This window comes from Mastomys coucha, unplaced genomic scaffold (genome assembly GCF_008632895.1).
Source record: "Mastomys coucha isolate ucsf_1 unplaced genomic scaffold, UCSF_Mcou_1 pScaffold22, whole genome shotgun sequence".
NCBI classification, from domain to species: domain Eukaryota; kingdom Metazoa; phylum Chordata; class Mammalia; order Rodentia; family Muridae; genus Mastomys; species Mastomys coucha.
In genome coordinates, this window is record NW_022196905.1 from 118,362,729 (window position 1) to 118,384,395 (window position 21,667).

General features: G+C 47.8%; 1 protein-coding gene across 3 annotated transcripts in view; it reads left to right on the forward strand.

Annotated features, from left to right (window-relative positions):
• Tctn2 (tectonic family member 2) overlaps positions 1-21,667 on the forward strand; it is a 33,869-nt gene that overhangs the window by 9,679 nt on the left and 2,523 nt on the right. For 2 of the 3 annotated variants that reach the window (XM_031337968.1, XM_031337966.1), the window contains exons 6-15: positions 3,147-3,343; positions 4,121-4,244; positions 5,533-5,674; positions 7,666-7,731; positions 10,917-11,051; positions 12,323-12,400; positions 15,008-15,085; positions 16,257-16,368; positions 18,978-19,084; positions 20,896-21,052. In XM_031337968.1, the coding sequence (XP_031193828.1) occupies positions 3,147-3,343; positions 4,121-4,244; positions 5,533-5,674; positions 7,666-7,731; positions 10,917-11,051; positions 12,323-12,400; positions 15,008-15,085; positions 16,257-16,368; positions 18,978-19,084; positions 20,896-21,052 (1,196 nt within the window). The remainder of the gene's footprint in view (positions 1-3,146; positions 3,344-4,120; positions 4,245-5,532; positions 5,675-7,665; positions 7,732-10,916; positions 11,052-12,322; positions 12,401-15,007; positions 15,086-16,256; positions 16,369-18,977; positions 19,085-20,895; positions 21,053-21,667) is intronic. The other variant, XM_031337967.1, reaches the window with a different exon arrangement.

The following is a 21,667-nucleotide window of genomic DNA, read 5'->3' on the forward strand; positions in this document are numbered from 1 at the left end:
AGAGAGAGAGAGAGAGAGAGAGAGAGAGGCAAGCAGCCCCTTTTATAGTGGGCCAGGCCTACCTGGCTGTTGCCAGGTAACCGTGGGGAGGAGCATACCTGGTGGTGCCAGGATCTATGAGGGTGGAGTCCAGACAGAATTCCAACAGCTGGTACCCAGGGTGTCCTATTTTTGCAGGAATGTGGTTGTATGGGGTTGAGATTTTTTTTTTCCTTTGCTTCTCCCACTGGGAAAATGAAATGTTTTGTCGTTGCTTTTGTTTATCTGTTTTGAGAGTCTTGCTGTATAGCCTTGGCTAGCCTACAACTTGCTATGTAGCCCAGGCTGGCCCTGAACTCACAGACATCTGCCTGTTTTTGTCTTCCAAGCACTGGGATTGAAGGACAGTTATTATTGCGTTGAGGCGGATTTTGCTGTGTATCCCTAGCTGGCTATGTGCTCGCGATAGGATGGTTGACCCCCACCCATGCCAGACTTGCTTGTCTTAAGGTCAGTTTATAGGATAACTTGCAGAAAGCTGTACACTTTTGTTCTGAGATAGGGGTTCACATGGCTTTGGAGGACTCTGGGCTGCTTCCCAAGTGCTAGACCGACAGACCTGTGATGCGTATCATATTGAACAAACCAAAACAAAGCCCTTCAGAGACACATAATGTCTAGTCTTGCCATGAATCCTGGGAGGTAATACTCACCAGTGAACTTCACCACCACCGCACAGGGAGGGGGAGGCAGGGGTGAGGGGCTAAAGGGCAGCCTAAGCAAGTTCACAGGTCATCAGGCAGCCTCAAACACCAAAACAAAGCCAACACAAAAGAATGGGCCGCGAGGGGCACATGTCGAGGGGCACATGTCTGCAGAGGCTGTTTTTGTCACTATGTTAGAGCCACATGCTCCCGTGTGTCATGGCACCATCAGTAGATTTACATAATAAGGATGGCTCCTGCCAGGCTGTACCTGGTCTGTCACTAACTCCCCTTGGAGCTGGCTATATTGTATACTGTGGTAGCTGCCCCTCTAGGGACTTCCTACAGAGTCAGTGAGCGTGGTGCCACAGGCCGGCAAGCCTAGCTTTGAGAAGGGAAAGGCTAAAACCGAGGATTGTTGTGGTAAATATTATTTGGAGGTTTCTACCCTACCTTAGATCATTTAGTCACCAAATAAAAGACAAAAAAACCCTTTATATTTGTAATAAGTCTTAAAGCACTGGAGCTGGGCAGACAGCTACCCTCTGACCACTTCCTGTCAGTCATCCTGAGATGTGGCTTGCCATGTTCTGCCTGGGCCACGCCTACTCCAGCAGGCTGCCACTCGTGGCCGTCCTCCATCCACTCCCTGGAGATGTCCTTCTCCCTCCTCTGTCTTTCCCTCCTTCATGCTCCCTGCCTCAGAACCCAAGCCCAGGAACCACCGACCTCTCTTCTGCCCAACTATAGGCTGTAGGAACCTTTATCAACCAATCGTGGAAAATATGGGGAGTGGGCAAGGTTCCTACAACGAAAGCTGGTGTGTGTGGGGTCTGCTCACCTTGGAGCACCCAGGCTTTGGGATATGGGAGTTAGCATCAGACCACGCCACTACAGGGGATTACCATGAACTACAGCTGGCCTGGTCTACACGGTGAGACTCTCTGTCATATCAAAAGAACAGGGCCAAGAGTGGTGGTGCACATATAAGCACACACATACACAGAAGCAAACGCTGATGCATGTGAAAGAAAATAAAAATATTCTTAAAAACAAAAAACCAAGGGGCTGGAGAGGTGGCTCAGTGGTTAAGAGCACTGGCTGTTTCTCCAGAGGTCCTGAGTTCAGTTCCCAGCAACCACATGGTGGCTCATCTCTAATGGGATCTGATGCCCTCTTCTGGTGTGTCTGAAGACAGCTACAGTGTACTCATAAGACAAAACAAAACAGTAGGTAACCCTGGTTTACGCATAGCCAGTTCGTCAGAGCTACTGAGACCCTGTCTCAAAATAACAAACAAACCAAAAAGGAGTAGGTAACAGGGCGTAGTGGTGCTCCCCTCTAATATTAGGACTCAGGAAGCAGAGGCAGGTGGATCTCTGTGAATTTGAAGCCAGTCTATTCTATACAGTGAGTTCCAGCCAAGGAGACCTTGTCTCAAACTAAAGAAATAAGCAACCCAAGCATACCAAATATATTCTGTGTCACTGGTGTCCTAAATAATCCCAATTTATACTGTATTCACAATTTGAATTTGTTTTTAAGGTACTAGGGATTGAACATGGGCCTCACACATCCCTGCTCCCCCTGAGTAACGTGCCCAGCTCTTCTCTGTTACTTTTGAAAATTTTGAGACAGAGTCTTGCTAAGTAAGTAGCCCAGGCTGGTCTTGAACTTTTGATCCTCATGCCTCGTCTTCCTGAGATCATACCTCTAGCTCTGCGCCTGGTTTGATGACATTTCCCCTGAAGCTCACTCCCTTGTAGGCTGGAAGATTCTGACTGAACTTCACTGGGAGCTGACTAAGGAACTTTGTGATCATGCAAGTGTAAGGAACAGATTTGTGTGTGTGTGTGTGTGTGATTGCTCATGTGTGTGTGTTATGCAGGCTTGTATGTATATGGCGTAGGGTGTGTGTGTGTGTCTGTGTGTGTGTGTGAGATTGCTCATGTGTGTGTTATGGAGGCTTGTGTATATATGGTGTAGGGTGTGTATGTGTGTGTGTGATCGCTCATGTGTGCACACACAAAGGATAATACCTTAGGAAGCACGCACCCTTTTTAATTATTTTCTTTCACTGAACCTGCAGCTGGTAGAGTAGGCCCGGCTGGCTGGCTGGTGAGCCACAGGGAGCGCCTCTCTTCAGTCTTCGCAGCAGTGAGATTATAATCACAGGCCCTCACACCCAGCCTTTCTATGTAGATTCTCAAAATGGAACTTGGGTCCTCTTGCTTGGGTGCCGAGCATTTCACTGACTGACCCTCTCTCCACAGCGCCAAGGAACTCTTCTAGCACCGCAAAGCACTTTGGGAGGAGACTGAGACGTGGTGCCCTCTCATCTACCGGGCTGCACGTTGGTGGCCTCAAAGCATGGTGGCCTCAGAGTGCACGTCCTCACGTTAGCTGGGAGCTGTGCCCAGCATCACAGTGGGAGCTTGTGTGCTCTTTTTATCTGTTTTCCAGGACTGTCAGCCGGAAGTAAAAGAGCTGTTCAAAGGGTCCTGCTTCTCCGGTGTGTTTGGAGGGCACGTCAGCCCTCCGTCCCACCATCGCTGTAAAGTCGGTACTACTCACCAGACTCCTGACTGGTTTCCCTTCCTGTGTGTGCAGTCGCCACCCTCCACCTCACCGTTCCTCGGTCACTTCTACCACGGTGGCACGTGAGTACCTAGTGCTGCCTGGGAGGGGCCACCAGGTTTCCTTTTCCTGAGTCCTTGACTTGGCTCCCAGTTTTTATCTCTGTACTATAAAGAAGCCCATGCTAGGCTGTGATTAGGGAGGCCATGTCTGACACTTCTCCCAAAACGTTGGAAAGAACTGTGAAAAACAACTCCAGCAGATGCAGCCAGCACTTAGCAGTGACTTTCCAGCATGGAGGAAGGGCCGGGAGCCTCAGGGGCTCGAACTTTCTGTGTTTTATAGTCCTGTATCATTGAAACCTTTTTTTTTAGTATTTTATTTATTATTATATGTAAGTACACTGTAGCTGTCTTCAGACACCCCAGAAGAGGGCATTGGATCCCATTACAGATGGCTGTGAGCCACCATGTGGTTGCTGGGAATTGAACTCAGGCCCTCTGGAGAACGGTCAGTGCTCTTAACCACTGAGCCATCTCTCCAGCCTTCCATTGAAAACTTTGTAACTATGATCTTATAAAAAAAAGAAGAAGAGCTAGGGTTAGTGTTGTGTCCCTGCAACCCAACCCCAGCAAATAGCAGGCTGAGACAGGGTCAGGAGTTCAAGGTCAGCCTTGGCTACACAGAGAGTTTGAGTCAGCCTGGACTACACGAAACCCTATCTCAAAGCAAAAATGGCTGAAGTGTTACTGGTCTTTTGTTGTTGTTCTGGGGTGGGTCATGGGCCTGCGCTCAGGCTAAGCAGGCCCCCTGCGGGCCCACTGATCATGTCTCTGTCCCTCTCTCTCACGGTCTCTCAGTTCCCCCAGATATTCCCCGGGCTTTGAAGCCCATTTGCACTTCGACCTAAGAGACTTTGCTGACGCCAGTTACAAACAAGGAGATCCCATTATGACCGCGGAGGGGTATTTTACCATCCCTCAGGTAACTTTTTTCATTTCAACACTCGGATTTAACTAGCATTGCCCCTGAGAATGTCCCTCTAAGCAGCTTATTTTCCTCTTGTGCAGTAACTATTAATAGTCTCTAGACTGAAAAGGCTCATTTTCAACCTGTCTTTTTGCTGAGTCGAAGCAGGAACGTGTGTAATAAAGCAGGAGAGTCTCTGTGTGGACTCTAGAGGCCGTAGTCAGTCTCCGGTTCACTCCCTATCCATGGTTTATGCTTTTGTTGTACTGGGCTGGTCCAGAGAACCTGGTGTATGCCAATCAAGGGCTCTCCACTCCCAGCCCCAGCCCTTTCTAAGAAGCTCTAAATATGTGGTTGAGTATAACACGCGGAATGCTGAAACATCCTTTGAGGTTAGGAGGTCTTAAGTCAGGCAGTGGTGACTCATGCCTTTAATCCAGCACTCAGAGGCAGGGGCAGTAAGGATCTCTATGAGTTCGAGGCCAGCATGGTCTACAGAGTGAGTTCCAGAACAGCCAGGGCTACACAGAGAAACCCTGTCTAAACAGACAGACAAACAAGCAAAAGAACAATAGGAAAACAAAAAAAGCTTAGAAAGTCACGTGTAGTATTTGCTTTTTGCGTCCATCAGGAAAGTATGCCTTTGGGAAGAAAACATGGGATGCCGGATAGTTGTCTGTTACTCCTGTGAACCGTTTTTGTTTTTGTTTTCTTTTTCTTTTCTTTTCTTTTTTCTTTTTTTTTTTTTTTTTTTTTTTTTTTTTTTTTTTTTTTTTTTTTTTTTTTTTTTTTTTTGTGGTTTTCTTGGTATTTCAAGACAGGGTGTCTCTGTGTAGCCCTGGCCATCCTGGACTCACTTTGTAGTCCAGGCTGGCCTTGAACTCACAGGGGTCTTCCTACCTCTGCCTCCCGAGTGCTGGGATGAAAGATGTGAGCCACCATGTCTAGCCCTGTGAACCAATTTTCATGTTATTGAAACTGACTGGGGTTAGGAGGTGGTGCTTAGCAGTAGAGGCCCTGGTTTTCCCATGTGAGGCCCTGGCTTTCCCACCTCCCTCCAAAATCAGGTTGTGATGAGGGAGACACCAAGGTCAAATGTACGTCATAGCTTGTATGGTTAGTGGACATGGCCAGGGTCTGTCCCAGGTGTATTAGAGAATAGTAGGGGCTTCCAGATCTTGGCTTCCTAAATCCTGTCATTGTGGGTACTTACTGTAGATATTGTCCAGCAATAGAGCCAGACAGAAGAAAGCAACTTGCAGTAGGGAAGCCCAGAGGTACTGTAGTTGTTCCTTGCCCTCAGGTGTCTCTAGCTGGGCAGTGTCTACAGGATGCTCCCGTGGCTTTCCTGAGGAATTTTGACAGTATATGCATCATGGACCTGGAAGTGCACCAAGAGCGGGATGGAATTGTCCCAGAGAACATGAAGATCCGCACAGCAGGAGGTAGGCTGCCTTTATGGTTAGAATGGTGGAGTTAATAGAGACGCACTCCCCCTTCTCTGTGTGTAAGCCACAAGCTTAGCATCCGGTGATGGTTCATCTCTTGGTTGGAGATGGCGTTTTCATGGGATACGTTCAGTCTGATTGAACAGCACCCTGCGCTTGTGGTTGGTATTTTCCTCTCTGCACTGGGCATGGAACTCTGTTCACATCCTGAATAACACCTCCTCACAAAGGGCTTTAGAATTAGGTCAGATCTCCACAAGGCCACGTGAGTGGCAGCGGCTTTCTTTACAGTACTGTGTACCCCACACTTCTGAGTAGCTCCGGATCTTTCGGCATCTGCAAAGGGAGCTGGCATCCTTTCAGCACTGAGCCACCGAGCTCTTGTCTGTCACTGCGTTTCACCTCGATAGAAACATTCCTGTGGTGGTGCATCCCAAGAGGCTTGGGTACTGGAACCCTGGCTAGGGGCAGCGGAGGACTGGAGAAAGGAGAGACGCACACTGTGAAACTGGGATGGGTTGGGTAGGGTTCTCTAACTGCTACTGTGATGGCGGGGAACCTCAGCGTGTGCATTAGGTACCAGGCAGGGGGAGGGGAAGCTCGCTGATCTCTGGAGGGAGTCCCTGTAGGCATGGGTCTCAGGCTGTAGATGTCCAGGAGGAAGCTGCACTTGCTAGTCTTTCACATGCAAGCAAATAAATAGTTCGTAGACACTCATACTGGGACTCCCAAAGAAAGTTTTGCTGTGTTTTTTGAGCCTGGCCCATATGAGTAATGGCTTTGCCAGTTTACCATGGGCCAGTGGGTCTCAGAGTCCATATTTACACCAAGATGCACACTGACTCAGGACCCCATCCACCCCAGACTTCCTCTTCTCCTTACGCTTTTTTTTTTTTTCAAGACAGAGTCTCTCTCTGTAGCCCTGGCTGTCCTCAAACTCACCGTGTAGACCAGGCTGGCTCCAGACTCAGATCTACCAGCTTCTGCATTGCGATTGCTAGGATCAAAAGTGTGCACCACCACTGCCTGGCTATCATCATCATCTTTTTTCGAGACAGGGTTTCTCTGTATAGCCCTGGCTGTCCTGGAACTCACTCTGTAGACCAGGCTGGCCTCGAACTCAGAAATCCACCTGCCTCTGCCTCCCAAGTGCTGGGACTAAAGGCGTGCGCCACCACTGCCCGGCTTTGTCACCATCTTTTGAAAGCACAAATCTGTGCTGCTTTTTCTTGGATGGGCAGGGCCAGAGTCTTATTCTATTGTACGGCTCAGCTATGTTTCTTTGTCCATTTGTGGCCATCGCCACTTCCTGGTTTTGTGACCAGTGATGGGGTGAGCACTTGGGGACACAATTTTGTGGGGTAGATTTTCCTTTTTCTTGGGCACGGTCCTATGAATGGGATCACCATGCCATGCAGTTTACTTGATGAGCTTGGGGGACATAGCACTCTTCCGAAATGGCCGCTCTGTGTATATTCCACCCCGCAGCTCTTCCTGCAGAGCAACAGCACAGGGGCTGGGAGCAGCTCTTGCCATCCCCGGTGCAGGTGTAGTGAGGGGCCAGAAGCAGAGGGATCCCAGCCTCTGAAGGTGTAGGAGTAGGGAGAGGGGTGGGAGGCATCTCCCTAAAGGCATGGTTACATAGTAGCCTTCCTCCTCCTGTTCCTCCTCCTCCCGCTCCTCCTCCTCATCCTTCCTCTTCTTCTTTCTTCCCTTCCCTCCCTCCCTTCTCCCCTCCCTCCCTCCCTCCTTCCTTCCTTCCCTCCTTCTTTCCTTCCTTCCTTCCTTTCTTTCTCTCTTTCTTTATTGAGGTAGTATTGCTTAGGGTGACCTTGAACTCTTGTTCCTTCTGTCTTCTGAATGCTGGGATTGTAAGTTTGTGTCATAAAGTCTGGGTCCTTACTACCTTGATATGCCTCTTGTGAGTAGGTGAGTGCCACCGTGATGGACCACATGGTGCTGTGGAAGTTAATTCTGTGTCTTTTTAGGTTTGGTCACACCAAAAGTAACCTATGAGCAAGCCACTGACCTGGACAAGTTCATCACCAGTCCAGGTGCGTCAGTGTCACATATCCATGCCACGTCTACAAAATACACGTTCTTTCTTTTCTGCTCGAACTCACAGAGATGCTTTTGTCTTCGCCTCCCCAGTGCTTAAGGGTGTGAACCACTATGTCTGTGTCATTTGTTTTATATTTGTTTTTGTTTGTTTGTTTGGTTTGGTTTAGTTTTTTTCAAGTAGGGTTTCTCTGTGTAGCTGTCCTGGAACTCCTCTGTAGACCAGGCTGGCCTTGAACTCACAGAGATCTGCCTACCTTTGCCTCCCGAGTGCCAGGATTTAAAGGCTTACACCAACAAACCTGGTTTGTAGTTGTTTTTTAAACTTTATCTTTATTATTGCTTTAAACAAATTTAAAAAGATTCATTTCTGTCTATGTGTGTGTGGTGAGGCCAGAACAGGATATCACCCGTTCAGAGTTACAGGAGATTATGAATGATTGACGCAGATGCTGGGACTCACACTCTGGCCCTCTGCAAGAGCAGCAGGTCAGTCATAACTGTTGAGCAACTGCTGGGTCTGAGCCGGTATACACTGACACAAATGTCCTTGGCAGCCAGAAGAGGGAGCTGGATTTCCTGGAGCTGGAGTTAGAGGCAGCTGTGAGTTACCAGGCATGGGTGCTGGGAGCTAAACTTGGGTCCTCTGGAAGAGCAGTACTTGCTCTTAACCCATGAGCCCCATCTCCAGCCCCTGTGGCTTGTGTTTCTGAGACAGGGTCTCACCATGTGTCACAGCAGTCACAAGGTAGGCTCTTGAGTGTTGAGTCGACAGGCATGGGCTAACATCCCTGGCTTTCAGTTTCGCATCTTCCTAGTGTGGTACTTCGCCAGCACAGAAGTGAGATTTCATGGTGACTTGAGGGAGGAGGGGCTGGGAGATGGCTCATAGCAGTTCTGTATGTACAAGTGGGAAGTGTGCTCCCCACCACATATAGAATTCTGGGTGCAATGGTATGCAGTGCAACCCCAGCTCTAGGGAAGTGGAGACAAGAAGATCCCCAGCTCTCAACAGCCCACCAGTCTAACAGAGTCGGTAAGCTCCAGGTTCAGTGCGCGACCCTGCCTTAAAAAATAAATCAGGCTGGGCAGTGATGACTCACACCTTTAATCCCAGGACTCAGAAGGCAAAGGCAGGTGGAGCTCTATGTATTCTGGGCCAGCCTGGTCTACATAGCAAGTTCCAGAGAAGTTAGAGATACATAGAGATATTAAGTCAAAAATCAAAGCATAGAAATAAGATGCTGGGCCAGAGAGAATGCTCAGAGGGTCTCTGTGTTTGCAGCTTAGCTTGAGGCCCAGAGCTCCATCGCTGGGACCTATGTGGCCAATGGAGCGAACCAACTCCTGAAAACTGTCCTGCTCGAGTGGGTCGAGTGTGTGTGTGTGTGTGTGTGTGTGTGTGTATTTGCTGGGGGTACATGCAAGGGCATGTACACACACACACACACACACATAAATAAAAATGTGGAAAAAGAAAAAGTAGATAGTGATTGTGGAAGATACCCAACCTTAAACTCCGACCTCTACATTCACCCATGGACACGTACACAAATACACACACAGGAGTACTTACACATATATAAACACACAACAGAGTGTAAAATGTTAAACTGGAGGCAGGACCCTCAACATTTAAGAGCACTTGCTGTTCTTGCAGAGAACCCACATATGGCTCACATCTGTAACTCTAGTTTCAGTGGATCCAGTGTCCTCCTCTGCCCTCTGTGGGCACCAGTCATATACTGTGGTGCATCCACTTATATGCACATGCGAGCAAAGTGCTTATATACATAAAATTAAAATATAACTCTTTTTTTTTAAGATTTATTTATTTATTTATTTATTATGTATACAATGTTCTGCCTTCATTTATGCCTGCAGGCCAGAAGAGGCATTAGATCCCATTATAGATGGTTGTGAGCCACCATGTGGTTGCTGGGAATTGAACTCAGGACCTCTGGAAGAGCAAACAGTGTTCTTAACCTCTAAGCCATCTCTCCAACCCAAAATTTCTAATTTTTTTCAAAGGTGTATTTATTTATTATATATAAGTACACTGTAGCTGTCTTCAGACACTCCAGAAGAGGGCATCACATCTCGTTATGGATGGTTGTGAGCCACCATGTGGTTGCTGGGATTTGAACTCTTGACCTTTGGAAGATCAGTCTGCACTATTAACTGCTGAGCCATCTCTGCAGCCCCAAATAATAAATCTTTAAGAAAGAATTGATGTAGGATCAGCAGAGTTGGAGGAGGGGTGCTCCAGCCAAGTTCTGTTGTGTGTTCTGTACACCTGCCTGGCTTCTATGCACCAACTGTGACCTCAGCCACCTCCTTACAGGCCTTGATGGGATGCACGGCAATGTCCCCTCCAGGTCTCTGGTTCCTCCAGAGAGCCTTTTCTTAAGTGACTTTTAGATTAAGAATCCTCGAAGGCACAGCATGTTCATTTGTGCCTGTCTTTCTAATCTCTGTGTGTGTGCAAGCGTGTGTGTGCGTGTGTGTGTGTGTGTGTGTGTGTGTGTGTGTGCGCGTGTGTGTGTATGATGTATGATATGTGTGCATGTTTATGAGTGGAGGCATATGCATGGAAATCAGAGGACAACCTTGGCCATGGGTCTTCATCTCCCACCTTGTTAGAAACGGGGCGTCTTATTCTCTGCCAGGCTAAATGGCAGAACTGACTGTAAGCTCCCTCAGCTGGCTTCCTGTGGGGATCTGAGCTGTCTCCGGCTGGTAGTTAACGCTCTGCAGCTGTGAGGCCGCCCTAGCAGCTTCGTGGGTGGGGCCGATGTGCACAGCCCTTTGTTTTGAATGAAGGTGTGGTTTTTGTTCCTTTCCAGTGGTTTATGACCTTGTTCCTGGCTGTGTGTTTAGACGCCTCTGCTTCCGGAGCGTGAGTGTCCCCAAGTGCACACTTGTGCTCAAGCTATGAGCCAAGCACCGAGGACACAGGAATCAAGGGAAAGGGACAGATTTACTCAGGGAACTGAGGTGGAATAGAGGATGTGGCTGACCCTGACAGGAAGTTCCATGGAGGAAGAGCTTGGCCAGGCTTTCCTGAGGGAGCTGGGGAGACAGGCTGGCAGGAGCCCACTGAGGCAGAGAGAGCCCCTCCTAGTAAGAGATTGCAACTCAGAAAGAGTTTTCATTTATGCACATATTCTTGTCTTTGCAGACACAATTTTAAGTGCGGGATCGGCCCCCAGAAATGTGAATGTGGAAGAGCATTATGTTTTCAGATGGCAAAATAATTCCATCAGCGGCCTAGACATCACAATCATCAGGGCAGAAATCAGCACCAGCCAGAGAGGTAATGCTGGTGAGGGGCTCAGAATGCTTGCCGTCTCAAGTGTCTCCTCTCCCAGTGTTTTCCGGAGCTATAACCCCTGAACCCCTCAAAGGAAGCCAGACTTGTTTATCCTGTGCGGTTTTTCACTGAATCAAGGATCGGGGTTCTTTTGCACATCAAATGTAATTTCGTGCCAGGCATGGCTCCTCACCTCTGTAGTGCCAGGACTTCTAAGGCTGAGGCAGGAGGATTGGTAGTGAACTCAAGAGCAGCCTGGGTACATACAGTAAATTCCTGTCTCAAAAGAACAAGAAAATAAAAGTGATTTAAAAAAAAAAAAAAAAAAGTAGATAGTGCCTGAGCTGGAGAGATGGCTCAGCTGCTCTTCCAAAGGATCTGGTTCAGTTCCCAGCATCTTTATTGGGAAGCTCAGAGGAGATTGAGTGGCTCCACAGGCACTGTTATGCACACATGCACACATACATATATGCAATTAACAATGAAAATAGTACCAGTTTTGGCTGGCACAATGATTCTGCTGGTCACTGAAGGTACTTGCTGCCGACAACCTGAGACTGATCCCTCAGAACGGAGGAGGCTGAGTCGTCTTCAGTCCTCCACGGATTTGCTGGTTCTTGTGCTCCCCACACAAAACAATGAAATGTAACTTTAAAATTAGGAAAAGAATAGGCTGGGCATGGTGGTACATGCCTTTTTTTTTTTTTTTAAAGATTTATTTATTGTTATATGTAAGTACACTGTCACTGTCTTCAGACACACCAGAAGGCGATATCAGATCCCATTACAGATGCTTGTGAGCTACGATGTGGTTGCTGGGAATTGAGCTCATGACCTCTGGAAGAACAGTCAGTGCTCTTAGCCACTGAGCCATCTCTCCAACCCCCATAGATATCCTTTTTAAAACAAAACAAAAAATTACCTTAAACTGGATGGCTTATTACAAAATAAAAATAAATAAATAAATAAATAGAGACAAGGTCTCACTGCATAGTCCTTAGTTGGAATTTTCTGTGTTAACCAGGCTGGTTTCAAACTCAACCTCCAGAGTGCTGGGGTTAAATGTGTACAACACCACCTGCCTTGTTTCTGTTTTGATTCTTTTTTTTTTTTTTTTTTTTTTCCTTCAAGAAAGGGCCTTGACGTGTAGCCCTGGCTTTAGCCTAAGAGCAATCCTCCTGCCTCAGCCTTACAGCATGCTCATGTTCACGGGGGTTATTTTCTTTTCCCAATAGAATGGTACACATTATGTCTCCGGTTCCTTTTGCTTCTAGGAACGATGACCCAGAGATTCACAGTGAAGTTTTTAAGCCATAACAGTGGTGGTGAGAAGGAATTTTCTGGAAATCCAGGTAGGATGAGTGACAGTGCCGCTCTTCAGCACAGATCTTAGGGTGGCATCCCGGGCTGTCCCGTGGTCATGAGGAACTGTCTTGAGTTGTGCTTGCCTCCATGACCAGTTTGTTTATTCCAGGACAGTCTCCTTTCTTCTATGACAAGTTTATATTCTAATATACAATGTTGCTTTGCATGCACATTTTACTCTCTTTGGCCTTTGGTCTTCTATTCTTTTATTTTGTGGGTTGGTTTGTTTTGCGTTTGTTTTTCATATGGCTTTTCTATGTAGCTAGCCCTGGCTGTCCTGGATTTCTCTCTCTGTGGACTAGAGACCTGTTGGCCTCTGTCTCCCAGTACTGGGATTATAGGTTGTGCTACCATGCCTGGCTGTTTTGTGGTGGTTTTGTTGTTATTGTTGTCTTGTTTTAATTTTTTTTAGTGATTTATTTTTATTTTATGTACCTTGGTATTTTGCCTGCATGTGTGTCTATTGGATCCTCTGGAACTGGAGTTGTTCCTCACAACTGGAACACTTGTGAGTGGCTATGTGGGTGTTGGGAATGGAGCCCTGGTCCTCTGGAAGAGTAGCTATTACTCTTAACTGCTGAGGCATCTCTCTAGCCACTTGGGTTTTTTGGGGGGGGGGTGTTAAGATTTATTTATTTATTTTATGTATGCGAGTACACTGTAGCTGTACAGATGGTTGTGAGCCTTCATGTGGTTGTTGGGAATTGAATTTTTAGGACCTCTGCTCGCTCCAGTCGACCCCACTTGCTGCGGTCAACTCCACTTGCTCAGTCCCTGTTCGCTCCCACCCAAAGATTTATTTCTTCTTCTTATGTATAAGTACACTGTAGCTATCTTCAGAAGTGTAAGAGGACGGCATCAGATCTCATTACGGGTGATTGTGAGCCACCATGTGGTTGCTGGGAATTAAACTCAGGACGTTTGGAAAAGCAGTCAGTGCTCTTACCCGCTGAGCTATCTTGCCAGCCCCCAGCCACTTGTTTAAAATTATTTTTATGTTTTATTTATGTTTGTGTGTGTGTTCACGCACATGTGCCGCTTGTGTGCAGGTGCCCATGGAGATCAGAAGAGGCTGTGAGATTACTCGGATGTAGAGTTTCAAGCAGCTGTGAATTGCCCAGCATGGGTGCTGGGAACCAATCTAGGATCCTCTGGAAGAGCAACAAGTACTAGTAACCATTGAGCCATCTCTCTGACCCTTGGGAGGTTTTTTGTTTTGTTTTGTTTTTGAGATGTGGTGTTTGTGTGTAGCCAAGGTTGGCCTTGAACTCTTGATTTTATGCCTTCCCTCAGCCTTGTAGTAGCTAGGATTAAAGGCACAGGACCACCACCTGGTGCCACTGGCCTTTTAAGAAACCTGATACCCTTGTTGTAGGCCACTGTCCTCTGAGTAGCCATTTCTACCTTAGTCAGAACAACTGTGACTGACTGTATCTACGAGAGACCCCCATCAGACCCGTTCCCCTCCCCAGCTGTGTGTGGGCTTAGGAGGTACCGTGGGACAGGAGTCACCGCCCATGCTGGGTGGGATTCTCAGTGATGCAGCTGTCTTACAGTCATCCACACTCCTGCGAGCTAGCCCACCAGTGCAATGGGCTTGTGTCTCCTGACTGCACATTCATTCAAGTCACTCAGGAAAGGCTAGCACCAGCTTGCTGTTCATTTATCTGCTCACTTCGCCATCTTTTGGCCTCTCAGTGCCTGTTACATCCTGTGGGAGCACTCAGCACTTGAGATGTGGTAACGTGTGGTAATATTTTGATAAACTGCGATAAATAAAACACAGGAGGGGCTGGTTTTCAGGAATGGTGGGAAATAAGGCCTGATGTAGAAATCGACGGAGACCCTGACTGGCTCCTGATATGTAGCACTGGCACTAAATCACACTCAAGGATGGAGAGGGAGGAGCGGATATGCAGTGAGTAGGGCGTTGCTGTAGGGAATTGTTTTGGGAAATGTTGGTGCTGTTGCTAGGTAGATGGCACAGCCTTCTGTGTAAGTGGTTGTGAGCGTCGTCCTCCCTCCACACCTCAAGAACTGTGGTTACACATGGGTTCCATCACGCCTGGCTAGGAATTTAGTAAGCAAAAAAAAAAAAAAATCAAAATAGTAAATAGAAATCATCATCCTCCAGTCTCAGCCTCCCTCCCAAGTGCTGCTGTGCTGGCAGCTGGGGTTGTGTGTACAAATCGCCGACACAGAGGCTCCCCTTGGCTTCAGTCTTAAGGTTCCCATTGCTGAGAGGAGATACCATGACCAAGGCAACTCTTTTAATGAACAGCATTTAGTTGGGGCTGGCTCACAGGTTCAGAGGTTCAGTCCATTAGCATCACTGGGAAGCATGGCAGGCATGGTGCTACAGAAGGAGCCGTGAGTTCTACACCCAAGGCAAACAGGAGAAGACTGACAACCCCCTGGTTAGAAGGGTCTCCAAGCCCACCCCCACAGTGACATGCTTCCTCCAACAAGGCCACACCTCCTAATAGTGCCGCTCCCCGCTCCCCGGGGCCAAACACCTTCAGAGCACCCCAGCTCCCCTCTCGCTGTCTTACCTTAAGGGGAGGGAAGATAGAGGCTTTGTTTTCTGTGTCTAGGTTACCAGCTTGGCAAGCCAGTCCGAGCCCTGCATACCAATGGGATGAATGTCACCACGCTGCACCTCTGGCAGCCAGGTAAGGTGGTTTTCCGTTCGTGATCTGCCCCCATAGCCTGGAGTTAGACACATTTGCTACCCTTTTGGTTTATGGTGTGGGGGGGAAGGGCTGCCTTTTGTGTTTCCGGGACTTTTTTTTTCTTTTTTTCGTTTTTAAGGATTCCTTGCATGTTGTACCTAAAGTGCTGGGTATTTGTAAGAGCATTTCAGGCAAGACTGTGTTGTCTGTGGCCACAGCCCATCGTGCTGTTTCTTGGAGCCAGAACACTTCCCTCCTAACAGAGGGCACCCAGCATGGCAGTAGGAGTTGCTCACACCTGCCAGAAACAGCAATGTCTACAGGGAGCCACCACACCTGGTCCAAGAACTCCCCGCAGGATAGAGCCTTCATTTGGCTTTGAAAGGATCAGAAAGATTAGAGCAGTGCTTCTCAACCTTTCTGATGCTGTGACCCTTTTAGACAGTTCTTCATGTTGTGGTGACCCCCAACCATAAAATTATTTCCTTGCTACCTCATAAATGTAATTTTGCTACTGTTATAAATTGCAGTGACACTCAGGATATCTGTGACCACTAAAGGGGCCACAACTCACAGGTTGGGAACCACTAGATGAGAGTAACATCCCAGTTTTCAGGAGTTAGAAACTGCCGGGTGGTGGTGGTGGCGAATGCCTTTAGTCCCAGCACTTGGGAGGCAGAGGTAGGTGGATTTCTGAGTTCAAGGCCAGCCTGGTCTACAGAGTGAGTTCCAGGACAGCCAGGGCTATACAGAGAAACCCTGTCTCAAAAAACAAAACAAAACAAAACAAAACAGAAGCTAGAAACTTTATTTTTACTTGCCCACTGTTGGTTTTGTCTTGTTTGGCCAGGTGTGTTGGTGCATTCCTGTCATCCCAGCACTTAAAAAGTGGAGGCAGGAGGATCAGGGGATCAGGCTGTCTTCAGCTACATAATCAATTCAGGCCAGCCTGGGCTATGTAAGACCTTGTCTCAAAAAAAAAAAAAAAAGATAAAAATGAACAGTTTTTGTTTGTTCGAAACAAGGTCTTTCTGTTTGCTCAGGCTGGCCTTGAACCGACATGCCCCTGCCTCAGCCTCCTGAACACTGCTGAGAGAACTCTCAGGAAGTCCTTGAAATAAATCTTTCCTTGTATTTAGCAGAACAGTGAGGGTTCATCCTTCTGTTGCAGCTGGAAGGGGCCTATGCACGTCAGCTGCTCTCAGACCCATTTTATTTGGAGAAAATGCCTTCTCTGGCTGCCTATTGGAAGTTGGGATTAAGGAGAACTGTACGCAGCTCAGGTGAGTCTCTCGTTGGTTGGTTTGTGTGAAGCCTCAAGTAGCCAAGAAGATCTGCAACTCTTGAGTCCTCCTGTCTCCACCTCTCCAGAGCTGGCTCCCGTGAGTTTCACTGATGAATTTTCCTGCATTTTGAGTGGTCTCCTTAAAATTAATTGCCTGTGTGAATGTTAAAGACAAAAGACTGAAAAGTTACAGTGAACTAAAGATGGTGTGGACGTGATAGTGAATGGTGGACACACATGTCTGCTTTTAACATTTTTTATGAAATGATTATTGTGTGTGTGATGTGTATAAACACAGGTACATGTATACTGTGTGTGTGTGTGTGTGTGTGTATTTGTGTGTGTGTACAGGTGCATGCATGCCTTGGCATGGGTATTTGTGTGTGTCTGAGAGAGAGAGAGAGAGACAGGAGAGGGAAAGAGAGAGGGGGGGAGAGGGAGGGGGAGGAGAGAGACAGAAAGAGAGAAAGGGGAGAGAGACAGAGAGAGAGGGAGGGAGGAGAGGTACAAGCATGCTCCAGTGTTTGTGGTGTGTGTGTGTATGTCTGTGTATGGGGAAGTTTGTGTGTGTGTGTGCACATATGTGTATATGTATGTGAGTATGAATTGTATATGTGTATGTGTGTACAGGTGCTTGCATGCCCTGGTGTGTGTGTGTGTGTGTGTGTGTGTGTGTGTGTGTGTGTGTGTGTGGTGTGTGTCTTACCCTGAACCATCCTGGTAGCTCTGATTCTTTTTGTTTTTGTTTGAAGTTGGTGTAACATCTGCATAATGTAGTCATTGGGAAGTAAGTGACTCAGGCAGACACACTGCTCATGCCACCATCCCAGCACTCTAGAGGCTGAGGCAGGGTTGCTGCTCAGGGTCATCTGCAGCTAACACCCTGTCTCAACGTAAGATCAGACAAGCGGTCTGTCAGGAGGACTCAGCAGATAAGCGTACTTGCTGCCAGGCCTGATGACCTGAGTTCAAGACCAAGACTCATGTGGTAAAAGAAAACTGACTTGTTCAGGTTGACCTTTGACCTCCCCAAGTATGCCATGGCACATGCATACATGCATGCACACACAAATGGCTAAAAAACTAAAGACAAGAAAAGGTGAGCAATCGAGTGTCATTTAGGCCCCTCATGATGTTATGAAAGCCTTTATCTAGTTCTACAATATTGCATCACCAAAAGTGGAAATTTGTATGTATAAGTAGTTACTCCTCCAGATCTCCTCTCCAAAGCCTCGGGCACCAAGCACCCTGCTTTCTGCTTCTGTGGCTTTGCCTGTTCTGGAATCATACGACCCTGCTGTTTTCCATGTCACAGTGTACACCAGAACTCTGTCCATTTCTATGGTGATACGTAGCTTCTGTGTGTCTGTTTATATCATGTCTTGTTTAGCCTGGGTCGATGGACATCTGGGTCTTCCATCGTTTGGCTGTGTAGACTACTGCACACAAGCCTGCACAGGTTTCTGTTTGAATGTGCTTCCCGTTCTTTTGGTCTGTGCCCCCAGGGATGGAAGTGCCAGGTCATCTGGTAATTTCCTTTTCTGTCTGCAGAACCCACTTTTACTACAGTTGGTGGCACCCTTTGCTGTCCTCACAGCAGAGTGGGATGGACGGCTCCAGGTTTTCCACATCCTCCCAACAGTTGCTATTTTTCTTGTTTTGTTTGTTTGTTTTGTTTTTGTTTTTAAAGATTTGTTTATATTAGTACACTGTCTGTGTCCTTAGACACACCAGAAGAGGGCATCAGATCCCATTACAGATGGTTGTGAGCCACCATGTGGTTGCTGGGAATTGAACTCCGGACCTCTGGAAGAGCAGTCAGTGTTCTTAACCACTGAGCCATCTCTCTAGCCTTTTTTTTTTTTTTTGTACTTTTATCTTTATTTTGTGGAAGGATGCATGTTCATACGTTAGCTTCACCTATGGAGGTCAGAGGACAGCTCTTGGGAGCCAGTGCTCTCTTTGGTCATGTTGTAGAGTCTAGAAATACAACTCAAGGTTGTTAGGCCTGCATTTGAACTCCTCCATCCACTGAGCCACCTCACTGACCTCTGCCAGCACATTCCCCCACTTACATTCATTTTATGGTATGAGCGTTTTTACCTGCATGTATATGCACCATGTGCAGACAGTGAGGGGCTGGGTGAGACAGCCATTGCTAGTATCAGGCAAGGAGCAAGCTTGCATTTAAAAATTACATGCTACAAACCCAAGTCTGGAAGAGCAGCAAGCATTCCTTTTGTTTGTTTGGTTTGGTTTGTTTGTTGTTTTTCCAAGACAGCGTTTTTCTGTGTAGCCCTGGCTGTCCTGGAACTCGATCTATAGACCAGACTGACCTCGAATTCATAGAGATCCTCCCTCTTCTGCCTCCCAAGTGCTTAGGATTAAAGATGTGCACCACCAGACCCAGCTAGCAGCAGGTATTCTTAACTGCTGAGCCATCTCATCAGCAGACACCCACACGCACACATCCTGTTTCTAATGCCAGTTGCTCCAGCAGATTTTTATCTGGGCTCACAGCAAAGACACATGGCCACTCTTAGAAAAGAACTTGAGGACCAGCCCTGCTGGCTACTGGCTAAGAAGTGTTATCTTCCTCTCTTGCAGGGAGACAGTCCTTCAGAGGCTGGATTTGCTGATACAGGCAACGCATGTTGCAAGGAGAGGCAACTCGGACTACAGTGATCTGAGCGATGGCTGGCTGGAGTTCATACGTGAGTCACGCTGGCCACACATAGGGGCTTACTGCTATTGAGCCTGTGTCACCAGCCATGGTTCCAGAGCCTGGTGCATTTGCTCAGGGCTCTCTGCAGGCAGGAATCTTTCTTTTCCCAGCTCTCTCATGGCTTTTGCTTAAAAAGGAAACTATAAGCTTCCTCTTGCTGAGAGAGTCTGGGCTTGAAGATGCATAGGGCACATCAGATTGCACTTCTGTTTTGAGCTCCCAAGAACACTGGCATCGAGAGTTGACCAAGTAGTTTATAGAGTGAAAACGTAGTGCCGAGTGGAAGGGTCCAGGCTCCAGAAGCTCCGACACCATTTGTGTGTAACGCCCAGAATGGACAGATGTGTATAGAAAGCAGAGTTGTGAATGTTAGGGAGGCACTCTTGTGGCCTGGAGAGTTCTGTACTGGGAGGTTTGAAAGTGAATCTGGGGCTAGATGTAGTTCCGCATGGTGTCTAGTGTGTGTGGAGAGCCATGGGTTTGAGCCCCAGCACTAACTTCCCAGATCGTAAAACAGTCACCAAAAAAAAAATGTAGAGAGACAGCCTGAGAGAGTGGGGCTGGTCACACAGCTCTGAGAGACAGCCTGAGAGAGTGGGGCTGGTCACACAGCCCTGAGAGACAGCCTGAGAGAGTGGGGCTGGTCACACAGCCCTGAGAGACAGCCTGAGAGAGTGGGGCTGGTCACACAGCCCTGAGAGACAGCCTGAGAGAGTGGGGCTGGTCACACAGCCCTGAGAGACAGCCTGAGAGAGTGGGGCTGGTCACACAGCCCTGAGAGACAGCCTGAGAGAGTGGGGCTGGTCACACAGCCCTGAGAGACAGCCTGAGAGAGTGGGGCTGGTCACACAGCTCTGAATTGTTCACTTTAAAGGGGACTGGCCGGGACTGGGGTTGTGGTTCTCAGAAAGAATGCTTGCCTAGCATGTGTGAGCCCAGGGTTTGGTTATGTTATTGTAGTGCCTCCTCCAACCAGCAAATTGCCTATTTATCTAACCCATAGAAACCAAAGATATTCAGATGAGTTTTAAATATCTTTTTTTATTTGACTTCTCTTAGGTTATAAATGTCTGGATTAGCCTTGTAACTATTTACCATGTTCTGTACCGTCCCTGCTGGCACACTCTATGGCTTTCAGCGACAAGCTTAGACACTGGGTCTTTTTTTTTTTTTTTTTAAGAAAAGATTTTTTTGGGGCTGCAGAGATGGTTCAGGGGTTAAGATCACTGACTACTCTTCTGAAAGTCCTGAGTTCAAATCCCAGCAACCACATGGTGGCTCACAACCATCTGTAATGAGATCTGATGCTCTCTTCTGGTGTGTCTAAAAACAGCTACAGTGTACTTATGTACATATAAATTATAAATAAATCTTTAAAAAAAAGAAAAGACAAGATTTTTTTGTTTTATTTTTGTTTGTGTGCCTGTGTGGAAGTTTATACCATATGTGTGCTGGCACCCTTGGGCACCAGAAAGGTGCCCTAGAGGTGGAGTTACAGGTGGTTGTGAGCTGCCTTGTTGGTGCTGGGAATTGAACCTGGGTCCTCTGAAAGAGCGGCAAGTGCTCTTAAATACTGAGCCATCCCTGCAGCCTAACACTGAGTCTCAGTGTTTGGTTTATTCTGTGAGCTGGGACCTCATTCAGCACACAGGGAAGCCCCATGTGAGTGGCACCTGGGTGAGGTCATATAGTCTTGGAGTGACAACAGCCAGACCATCTCACCTTCCATTCCTTTGGGTGTCATGTGTGACACTGTAGGACAGCTGCTATTAACAGATGTCTAATTTGACATTCCCACAGGTGCCGACGCCCCTGATACAGGTGCCGACCTGCCCCTGAGCAGCGCAAATGGCATGTGCCCTGAAGTTCCAGCCCAGCTTTCCATCTGCATCTTTATTGCTGAAGCTGGCTCTGTGGAAGGGGTGGCTCAGCGGGAGATCCTGGCTGTGGAGACGAGGTGTGGTCCCTCCCTGAGAGTTGCTGAAGTCGCAGTGCAGGTCCAAGAGGAGGAATGCTAGGCAGCAATCTGCACACTTGCAAATGGCAATTGTTAAGGAGTATGTTAATAGCTGTGTTAAGAGGCCTGTGTAAGTGGACGGCACAGACAAGCGCCCTCAGGAGTACGTGCAAAGCTCTGTGTAAAACTGAGCTGCTGCAGTGTCAGGGGAAGGCCTGGGCTAGCAAGGGGCTGCCCAGTACCCAGGGTATTTAACTCTGTGGGCCCAGGGGGCATGTTGGTGACGGAATGTGGCCACTGGTTGGAGGCCTTGCTGGCACCATAGGTTCAGATCGTAGACTGTATATGACTTTAGACAGTTTAATGTGCAGTAGCCTTAGTGAGGAAATGACAATGCCTCTGTACATGTGGTCTTTACCTTATGTGACTTAGCAAAGAGTGATGGGTGCTCTTCAGTTTGGGAGAGTCCCCATGCCTGCAAGGTCAGAGAGGGTCTCTTTCTGTGTACCTGCAGCTCACCTTGTCAGGGACACCCTCCTCAGTTCTGTAAGGTCAGCACCAGCCTCACCTTGCCTGGGCTTAGTAAAGAGAGGCCTCCTTGTCAAGAGAGATACA